Source organism: Ciconia boyciana, chromosome 2, assembly GCF_034638445.1.
Source record: "Ciconia boyciana chromosome 2, ASM3463844v1, whole genome shotgun sequence".
Taxonomy (NCBI): domain Eukaryota; kingdom Metazoa; phylum Chordata; class Aves; order Ciconiiformes; family Ciconiidae; genus Ciconia; species Ciconia boyciana.
Genome location: NC_132935.1, coordinates 122,365,888 through 122,377,324, shown reverse-complemented (window position 1 = coordinate 122,377,324; position 11,437 = coordinate 122,365,888). Strand labels below are relative to the sequence as shown.

Sequence of the window (11,437 nt, the reverse complement as noted above, 5' to 3'; positions counted from 1 at the left end):
GCTCTTCGTGCCTCTGCTCTATGCACTGGTCCATCCATCACCTGCCTGAAAACCTGAAGTCTCCAACCATTTTCATCTACTGCCACTATTCCCAGAAAGCAGCTGCTGCACACACCTGTGTCCTGATCTGCTCTCACTAGTCCCACTTAAATGTGTCTCTCCAGTTACCTTTAGTGACTCACCCTTTGACAAGTTTCACTTGTGTTTCCTACAAAATAAATCCCCAGATTAAGGCTTCTGGCAACCTGGGTGTGCTGCCATGCTTAAACATTGCGGGATGGGCTGACGGTGAACTGGCCAGCGTAACAGAACCCAATGCAATGGCAGATAGTTGGAGGAGCCCTAAGAAATTACCCATTTAAACAGCAGTTGACTAATAGCCTTAGGCTTCTGGAGGCTCACATTCTAATCAATGCTAGCAAAACAGGCAATCCTGAATACGTCTGCCCACGCATTGATTCCAGACGGTTTTATTGTATTTAATCTTGTCTTAGTCCCAGTCAAAAAGCTGAATAACTGTGATCTGGAAGGGCTGGGAATTTGAGGAACCACAACGAACCACAGAGAGCGTTTCAGACAGAGACTGTCACATCAGTTCAGCACGAACAGTTGTAGCAACCTTAAAAAGATAAGGTTTAAAAAGAAATGCCAGCATTGGTTTAATTTGAGTGAAACCAGATGGCGGCATTTCTCCTGTTTGGACCCATTTTTCCAAGCTCAATGCCTACGAATTCACATTCTCTGTTCCATTTCACAATCAGATACAAACAGGGACTTTTTTGTGATGGTTGTGAATGTTTTATTATAGAGTCTTATCAATAAATTACTTCTCTGAAAATCAGTTTTTCAGAACTAAAATCTAATCTGGCAGGGTTCAATAAGTAACAAGATGAACTCAGCCATGCAAACAAAATATTACTAAGTTACTTTAATAAAATTTTATCACAACAACCTCAGAAAGAAGAGCGTGTCCTGGAGACTTAGACAGTTAATCTTGGATTTTATTAATATTTTGGATTCTTTTTGTTATGCCCTAGCCTCTGGTACAAAGCTGTCTTCGTTTTGACGCTAGAACGGGATAGATCTTTGGGTGCATTTATGCCTGTGATTCTTGTCTTATTTTATAGTGCTGTAATAAAAACAGCACCATCAGTGTTCAGTGCTCGCCGTGGTGTATTTAAGCAACTGGTCATTGCACGGAAACAGAACTTCTGGAGAAACTGAGCTTATTTCTAGACAGTAATTGCTCACAAAAGGTCTAGCTCCCAAGTCTTTTCAGTATGTGCCATTCATTTTCTGTTCAGCACCTCTTATGATGTTTAGTAAAGTAACTTTATTGGGTTATGTTGCACACAATAGGATATTCAAAATTCCATCTTGACCTTCACAGCAGTATCTAATACTGCCTGGAAGATAACCAACAAACATTTTCTTTGTATATACAATCGGCATTCTGAGCTTGCAGCTACTTGTCGACAAATGCTTGCCAGTTTCAGTTAAATACAAGAAAACCTAGGAACACTGAGACATTTGAAAATAAGCATTACTGTATTTTGAAGGTATTTTGGATAGTTTAGCTCAACTTATTAATTACTCTTGATTTCCAGGGCTTAATTACACACAATGTTTACAAAAGTGACATGTCTTAACATTAATCAAACATAACATTTAAGATTTTTTTTTTTATTGTGCAAAACTTAAGCAATAAGTCTTATTACTACAATAAGCTAAAAAAGCAAGGGATATTTAAAACAATATTCACATTCAGTGTGCAATTTTTATCCCTACTTCCATCTTTTGATGTGGAATCTAGAATTCCCATCAATAAGTGCTACCTGAAAATACCAATAGTTTGTTTCACTTTTTGTTATTCGGAGGAGACTTAGAATATATTTTTGCATTAGGTTTTTACACACAATTAAACCAGCTGTTTAAGTTGATAAATATAAATTAGACACTGAAACGGGTGAAAAAATACATACTGAAGGCATCCACCTAAATGGTGGCATGACTGATAATTTATAGCTTATATTAAAAAATATAATTGATATTCTGATTTTCCATTTTGAAGTCAAGATTTTAGCAAATAACACAAAATTTTGTTTAAAAATTCTGGCATCTGCTAATTGAAAAAGTAATTTAATTCAATAGTTAATTTTAATTAAAATCTTTAGCTTGTTAGATATTAAGTGCTACCAGTCAAGGCAGTTACAAAGACTGTTTGATGTTTACATAGCACCATATAGATAAATATCTCCTTCAGAAAGAGAGAGATTACGTTTGGATGGAAACACAGAGTATTTCCTGAATATTTTAGGTATCTTTGCCTTCCACATCATAAATATGTGCAACAATTCCTTAATTTGAGAAAAAAATGCACAGAATCCCACGCAAGCTTTAAGACGGTGCTATCATTAATTCAAATTCTCTATGTATAAAAGTATCAAGAACTCTTCAGTAGTCAATTTAATATTCAAAAGCAGAGCAATAGTTTTATGTAAACGTGTTAAAAAACAAACCACCACATAATTTTGCTTTCAAGTGACAAAGTATTTTGCTTAATATAATTTACTAAGCATGTGAAGAACTAACGTCAAACTACAATTTCAAAACGATGCAGAGACTGGATTATCTCTGATATTGAAATACTCAGTTAAAATATGTAATTATATAAAGAATCTCCAAGAAATATAACTTGTTACCGTGGTATTGTTCATTCCAGTAATACTCATTCCTCTAAGGAGGCTGCATGTTAACTAAAATACACTAAGCCGTTGTAGTTCCCAATTAGAGAACATCAATAGTCTCCCTCTGCCTCTCCTCTGCCCCAAATTTACTAAAAAGCGGACTAGGTTTTCTACCTAAAGAAAAAGGCAATTATGCTCACTATCCAGATGGCCATTCCCTAGCCCTAATCAAAACTGTGTCAACTTATCTACAATTGTTAGGTTTAGGCTAGTAACAAATCTTGCAGTAAAGTGTTAAAAATAGATGCAGTAACTAACAAGCCATCTTCTGTATTTTAAATCACTGAAATCTACATACCAAAATATTTATGGAAGCATGAGTGCTGGTGACATCATCGACTCTTACAAACTGAGCCTTCCGTAAAAGTTGCACAGATGGAAAAAGGTGCCTTGAGATAAATGGAAATAAAATCCAGCAGAAGAAAGACTTCCTAATGTTGAGCCCCAATTCCTTACAAACTAACACACATATTTCAGTAACAGACAGTGCTCATTATTTTGGCCCCGTCTCTCTCCCAAAAATCAGCTTCATAAGCTGTTATCGCTCCAATAAAAAAAAAAAACAAAACCCACCCTCTTAAGATATTGTATATGGAGTTCTGGATTCCAAAAATAAAATTTATAAGCAATTTCATATTCTTGCTATGAAATATCAATTAAAAATATGAATGTATATAAAGAAACCAAATTGCATTTTACAGATTGTATCTGCATCGATAAGTTCTCTGTGTTAGTGGAGAGTTCAGCATCTTTAGAAGTTCAACATGTGCAAAATTCAATTATATTTTGAAGAAAATTCCAGTTTAAAAAGTTATATGTAATTTCATATATGACAGGCCAATAATCTAAAAACCAATCTCAAACAAAGCTGTACAAAGTTTGCTTCAAATCTCCCTATACCCTCCAAAAAAGGCACTAAGTGGTTTAAGTGTGCAAATGGCTTCTTAGAAGACACAGTGTGCAAACAGAGCCTGTTGCATTAGCTCCGCATTCTTTAGTGATTTCCTAGAGAGTATTGCTATTAAATGTTATCTACGGTATGGCTTTCTAAAGAACAGAAGACAGTCAGTCCACAGAATCACAGATATCTTTCACTTTCTGATTGAAGTCTTCAGGTTGATCAGCATACACATAATGACCTGCACCAAGGATAGCCTAGAGGATAAAGGTGAAGAAACAGGTCAAAATCACAAGAATGTAAGAAACAAATAAATAAATACTGGAATGTGTGAAGAACCTGACTTTTACACATCACCTGCTTGATACATTGTTACTTGAAAAGACAAATTTCAAAACTGGAACTGATCTCTTGCACCCAGCCTGTCTTAATGCAGTTAGTGCAACTGCTGCCAGGAGCTGGGATCATACAGATGGAAGCAGATTTCAGCCCTCTGAATTAACGACTACTATGTTAAGCAGGGACAAGTAAAATTCAAACGATGCAATATATGGGGGGAAAACCCCATGTTCGTGACCTAGATTATTTCACAGCAACTATGTAACAAAATTAATGGCTTAAGTAACCACACACAGGGTGGTTACCCCATTTCTATAATTTATAATTCTCTGCAAAACTGGTATGAAGCAAGCCATCACCATAGTGTACAGCAAAGGTACTGGACCTATTTTCTTTCCATTTTATAATCACTCCAAGATTAATTTGTATTTAAATCTATTTTTCCCCTCCCTCCATTAAAATATTCCCTCTCAAGTCTCTACCTGAAGCCCATAAAAGTATAGCTATGTTATTATGTTAAAAAACCCCACAAACTCAAAGTATGAATTAATTAGAAATAAACACACATAATAAAACCCCAGAACCTCTGTGCATTTTACCAGGGATGACACTGCCAGTCCATGTCTCAGCCTCAGCCTCATGAGAACCCTTGCCCTCCTACGGTTTTTTGAATGTCTCTATAATTTCTACCACTCCAATTTACCTTTTAGAATCTGTATTTGGCTTGACAAAATTTTAACCTGGAATACAATAAAGTTTTCCACAGTCCCTTCTAAAAGCCATTGATCAGACTGGAAAAATCTGCCTGAATGGTATATGCTTATCCTAGCAATATATTGTACACTTAACAGTGACTTTTTGTTACAACTTTCTCTCTGGTTAAGCAGTTAAGTGACACTTTCAAACATATTTGTGCTCTTTAACACATGTAAACAGTTCAATAACAATCTCTTTTCTCTCTGAGTTCCAGCTCTGATGTCAGCTACATCAAGATTATAAAATTTTATTTCAATGACTTGTCGTAGTATACTATCAACATCACATATTGTACATTTCTGTCCAGACAGACCTAGACATCAGTAAGAAGACAGCTGGTGTATTCAAACATTTTATCACCTCATAGCATTGTAACATATACGCATATTCAATTATCACGGCTGACTGATGTGACAATGTGTGAAGAATACTTTTAAATTTGTTTGGTTTTATAGAAATCAACAAAAAATGCAGTGTGCACGTTCGCATCAAGTTGCACATACACACATTTTAAATTATAATGCCTTACCTCTAAACTAGAATGTATTAGCTAGGAAGACAAACACTAAGCATTTTCTTAATGACTTAAAGAAAGATGCCTACAAGAACCTAAGCACCAGGTACAAACCACTCTCTTATCAGAGAAACAAAAGTGTTACACAGACAGATTAGAACAGTTTGAGAGCCTTCTATGTCATACATATATGCAGATACTAGGACTGCTGTGGTTTAAAACACACACAAAACCCCAGATACTTACCAGTGACCACAAAAACTACTTGTGTTAGCACACTGTAGAGCAAAATATTTTGTAGAGCAGAAGAATGACCTTGCTCAAAGATCTAATTCAGCTTCTAGTGCTACAGTAAGTTTCCTTCTTACTCTGGGAGCTCAATACTCTTTTGTCTAGGTTTTCTCTGATCTAACACTTGTTTTTTCTCTGTTACAGAAATCCGAAGTTATTACCTTGGGCTTTAAATCAAAGGGCCAGCATTTCCACAGTTGGTATAAAAACCATAGATACAATTAAACAAATCTACACAATAAACAAACAGCTGCTTTAAAAGTCAACTTACTATTGTCTTCACATATGAATTTGGTCGCAGAGACTGGATAGTGCTGCCAGAATTGCCGTCTATACATGAACGTGCTCCATAGACCACCGTGATAGGAATGTCTTGATCCATCTGTGGAATCCGTTGCAGCATCGGCCTTTTTGCCCATCCGTAAGGAATAGTCATGTTCTTGAAAGCTGTTTCACCACTTCAAGTCATTCAAAAGGGTAAAAACAATTAAATTTCCATTGGATCTGCCTTTTTCTCTAACTTGGAGTATCTGTGCCTTTTGGTAACACAGAGTGCAACAGTACACAAAGCTGGGATTTTTTACTATTAAGAAATATAAGTTTTCAAGGTTTGCACGTAATTTTCAACAGAAAGGGCCTGTGTTGTTACAGTACTGAGTGATAACACTTAAAAGAATGAAATGCCTTATTTTTAAAGTTTTTCAAGAAATTCTTTACAAATTAAACCACTGTAACAATTTTTTTATTAAAAATTAGTGCCCAAACTCTCTCAGAATTAACACACAGGTAGTTGCAGAAGCAATATAGACTTAGGACAGCTTTTACATTTATCTGTTTCTGGAATTCAGAAAAAGTGCAATGCTATTTTTTTCTTCAATTAATACAATAAATGTTACAGTTTAAAAAGAAAAAGGCATGCACACTATTGCCATGGCCATTGGAGGGAGTAGCAGGCACTCAGTAAATGAAGGACAGACTTCAAAACGTACATTGGGGAACTCAAACTCACCTGGGTGACTGTACATTGCAGTGATAGATATATTCAGCCACAGTGTTATCATCAAACATTGATGAATATTTTCGTTTGAAATCTGGTCTTAAACGCTGAACAAGGCTTAATCCTGTTAAAACAGAAAACACTATTAGAGGAGGAATCAGTACAGATAACTTTATCAGATTGCCTGATGCTTTCCATTACAGCCCTCCAAACACGTTTCCTTGAAACTTGTGGCTAAGCTTGATGACTTCTAAACCAACGTTTTGTTTCAGCACTTGCATGTCTTAGGAAAACATGATGGCATTACACCAAATGGGAATGAAACATAAATATTCTAAAGGATTTTATGCTGCACCAGAAGAGGGGTAACTCAATCCCTGCTGAATACATACGAGGAATGTTTGAGAAGGGCCACTGCAGCAATAGAAGAAACATGCAAAGGGGACCAGCAAAAGGGCTAAGCAGAATATCTCTTTGCCACCAGTTTAGTCTCACATGATACCGACACTGCCTTTCTCCTTGCTCTGGCAGCACTGGGTGGGCCAAAAGCATCCCACCTCTCAGAACCAGAAGGCACTGTTAAAAAAACAAGTCTGTGCTCTCCTTTTACAGAACCGTCTTCTTCTGAAGCTAGTTCAACTAACTAGTGTTTAGTTGAAAGAACAGATGTCTATGCTGAAAAACAGGTGTAGAAATCTTGACATGAGTATAAGACACAAGAACTGGTATAAATTAAGAGATTTAACCTAGGAAAGTTATTGTCCCCATGCTCTCTTAACAGCCAAAGTAGAGAAGCGGGTCCCTTCAGGGGCCAGTTCAGGCTTTCTAAAATTAAGCTCCTATTCCGTATCACTTCTTTAAGGAAGAAGCCTCTTCTAGTTGACCAGGCGGATCTTTGGGAAAATAGCCTCACCAAAGGCTAATCTTAGTTTAAGAGTATTATTCATCCCTGAAGAGATAGGCTCGCAGTTTACCACTTGGGTTTATCAACTGAAAATACTGTTGTTAATATGTGCAATGATGATGATGTCACTTCTTCCCACCTGTCTGGCCAAAGGCCTGGTACTATTTACGTAGACCTTGTCACAGTCATCTATGCTTTTGTAACCTTGAGATTACACTATTTTACACGCCCTTATGTATGCTTTAAATCAATTTAGAAAACTAATACAGTGCAAGAGGAAATAATTCCCTTATGAAACAGCAATTTAAGTCCTGAAGTGATCAAGATTTTGCAAACATTCTGCAATTTGCTCTGCTGCTTGTATTTTCTCTATAGAGAGTTCAATTGCTGGACTTCTAACTTTTTCTGTTTGTTTGGGGTACTTTTGAACACAAACAATACATCTGGCTTGGAATAAGAGTACCTGGAAGAAAGAGACTAATTCTGTGTCTTCCCCTGCTATCAGCATAGAGTCCACGGCATCCCCATTTCCAATAACTAAGGGACTGAAAGTTACCAAATTTCAGAATTCACTTTCCATTTTGATAAAAAGTGTTTTGTCTGTGGGTCCAATTGCAAAACCGTTCTCCTTCCCTGAGAATTTACAGGGGAGAATGGAACAAGGAGTCAAGGCACCTTGAAAGAAATTTTGGAATGAAATCACACTGGTTCATTCTTGTAATGTTTATTGAAGACATCCTCAATTGTCTGGCTGATGTTATCCATAGTGTCTATGGAAATGCTGAAAGAAATACTATCATTGAAGACTGTGAGTGCTACAAAAAGGGTGTGGTCACAGTGATATTACCATTGTCCTGAGGAATTTTTAGGCATTCAGCTCTAGGAATGGAATTCACAAATCCAGTCTAAGCACTGAAACCCCTATACTGTGAGCCTCCTCGGTGACTGTTCCAGTTAAGTGAAGGAAAACATGCAAATCAACTAACTGGAAACCACTCAAAGAAAAAGATCTCTCTGGATTTTATCTCCCTCCCGGATTTAAGTATCTGCCTGCGGGTCTGATTAAATATCCATGTGATACCATTGTGATATCCCAAAGAACCTGGCTCACATTTAAGTGCCTAACTCATACCTTTGAACAAGAGCAATTGGCTTTACAGTGAGGTTCAGGCAGCTACGCCTGCCCAGCAGCTTAAACACATGTGCACGTAGAAGGAAACCTGGGTTTGGTTCAGTGCCTTCATCAGGTTGGGTTTGATGCCTACCTCACAGCACAGTGTTTAACCTTACCCTTCTCCAAGAACTATGCTTCACCTGTCAAGAATTGCACATTAAGTTGATGATGGAAAACTTTTTTAACACGTGAAATGAGAAATGGATGAAAAATTTTGAAAAGCACTGCCCTCCACAGCAACCTGTAAGCAAGACTAGGTGGGGGATACCTTGCCAAGACAGGGGCTGTTTCTGCAGCATGGTTTTGACTGCCCTTACTTGCTAAGGGAGTCAACTTCAGCTTTGAACTCTTTCACATGGATTGATTTATGCATGCATTTGTTATTGGATAAAAGGCACTAAATCAGTGCTTATCACTCAATATGCCTCAGGTTGTTTTGTTAACTGAATTAGCATTTTACTTAGAAAAAAAAACCAAACAAACCTGTACAAAACATGTTGCTTGTCTGAAAAGCTAATTTTGTCACACTCCTAAAAACAATCAAATAGATCAGCATATTCAAATATATATTCTATAGAAAGAGATTTAGGAAACAGATGTGGTTTAAATGTAAACAAAGCCTAGAAATGTCACTAGTTTATCTTCAGACTGAATACTAAAAATGATGAAGAGGTGAGTTAATTGTAACTTGTGAGTGGCCTGAAGGATATCTTTTTCCAAGCCTCTCCAGCAGATACTCCTGTAGTACAGAGAGTAATAGACAGATAACCGCTTTCCCCTCTAGAAGGAACACATATGATGAATTTAAGATTTGATCACACCCTTCTCCCCACTCCCCACATAAACTAAAACTGTAGTGTTTTTGGTCATCCCTACCTAGTCCTAGTATTAGGGTATATAGAGTTTATCTAACATCTCATCGATGCTGTTGAAAAAATGTAGAAATATGAAGGATAGAATGCCACTGTAATGCAGGACAGCAATGAGACCCACAAAATTTGCTAGACTAATAAAATGGCTAATGGAAAGAACCCAGTTTCAATTTAACTTCTCTAAACTCAGGCCAAAGACAAATGAGTTTGAGAGACTGCCTTCTAATGTTAACCAAATTCGGAAATCCTGTTTGTCCATCAAACCGCAGTTGGAAGGGAAATTAAATGGACTGTGACCAGAGGCAACCAGAAAAAAACCTTTTCACATTCATGCCTCTTTGTCAGGCTTCCCCAACAGATGTCCACATATTCTGACTCACTATAACAGTAGCCTGCAGTAATATAATGTAGCTTGCTATAAACTATCATACTAGTATTTCTAATAGAAAGAGCTTGCCCTCTTGTCCTAAAGAGTTCATCCTTCCTCAACCCCTCCCACTTTTCTCCTCCAACTCTTTTCTCTGTGGGTGATATGGGCTTCCAACAAAGCTTATCTTAATGTGGTATCTGCCCCATGTTTAACGTAAACAGAAATGGTATTTAAGAGCAGCTAAAACTCACCAAAGGGTCCTGCTATCCTCAGCCCAGCTAATGGATTAAACGGACTCAATATAGCTCCTAGTGCTTTGATCCAGATTGGAATTGGTCTTTCGTGTTCAGGATTGTCAGGCCTCTCTGGAAAACCCCATGGCTCCACTAAGATAAGATGTTTGACCCTGTTGGCAAAAAAGGTTCAGAGGTTTAGAGTACATTAATTTTTCTTCGACTGAGTACAACGGAAATGTGCTATCCATGGACTATGCAACCTGTTTTAGTCACTTCTATCACAGTGGCTTATTACCTAGTTTCTGATTCATCAATGGTTTTGCTTTCAATTGCTAATGAGAGATTGAATTGCAACTAATCGTATGTATGAACACCAGAAACTTGGAAGCTCATGTCACAAAGAGAAACTCAGTATTCAATAGATACCCACTGTCACACACATTTGAGAAAAAGGCCAGTCTTCTTCCTATTTTTAAAAATAGCCTAATCTATATGCTCAGTCAATATTATTTGCAGGAGCAGTTTAATTTGAGAGAAAAGAAGATAATTGCATCTGTTTCATTTAAGTAAATTTGCTAAAAGTCTTTCTTTTCCAAGCCAACTAAGATCTCTGTTCTAAGAAGAGATGCAATTTATCTGAAAAAATCCTCTTATCAAAGTAAAATTTGAACTGAGAGAGGCAGAGCAAAATTAGCAGATGTTTTCTAAATTTACTGATTTTAGGTCATGAAAGAAACGTCAGAGACACAATTTATAAAATTATTACTCAAAGGAATCTCAGTACAGAGAGCATAGTAGGAGTCTCCAGCACATGCAACTATCAGTCACTTCATGCTGCGAGTCCCCCTCAAGCAAAAAATCTATTTCATCTTGGTAGATTGGAATTGTCCATTTCTGTTTAATCCCATAATAACACCTACTCTAACTGTCCTAGATACTGCTGATTTCTGAAAAAGTGATTCTTCAACTATAGTTTTGCATATTTAAAGTGATTTTCCATGCAAGCTTCATCATCTTTACTTTCTTCTTCATGAGTTCCTTCTCTTTCAAAGCCATGAGATTAGATATTTAATACAGCAGAGTTCTTAGTGCCTAAAACGATGTCAGAAGTGATTCCAAAGGCTGTTTCTGGACTATAATCAGTTGGGAAACCAAAAATCTGTGCTTGAAATGAGGGGTTGAAAAGGATTTACCTCACAAAGATGTTTCTTGGCTGTCAGCTCAGCCACGAGTGTATTTGCACACAGCAGCAAACACCAACGGTAAGAGAGGACAGGGTAGAATTTAACTATACAAACCAAGCAGGAGAGATTAGAGGCTAAGGAGTGCAAGCAATGAG

At 37.1% G+C, this 11,437-nt stretch overlaps 1 protein-coding gene across 1 annotated transcript in view; it reads right to left on the bottom strand.

Annotated features, from left to right (window-relative positions):
- Positions 1-802: 802 nt before the first annotated feature.
- Positions 803-11,437, bottom strand: part of ABHD5 (abhydrolase domain containing 5, lysophosphatidic acid acyltransferase) — a 32,408-nt gene continuing 21,773 nt past the window's right edge. The window contains exons 4-7 of the mRNA XM_072853908.1: positions 10,114-10,268; positions 6,555-6,666; positions 5,817-6,003; positions 803-3,902 (exon numbers count right to left, since the gene is read on the bottom strand). Of these exons, the coding sequence (XP_072710009.1) occupies positions 3,813-3,902; positions 5,817-6,003; positions 6,555-6,666; positions 10,114-10,268 (544 nt within the window). The 3' untranslated portion in view covers positions 803-3,812. The remainder of the gene's footprint in view (positions 3,903-5,816; positions 6,004-6,554; positions 6,667-10,113; positions 10,269-11,437) is intronic.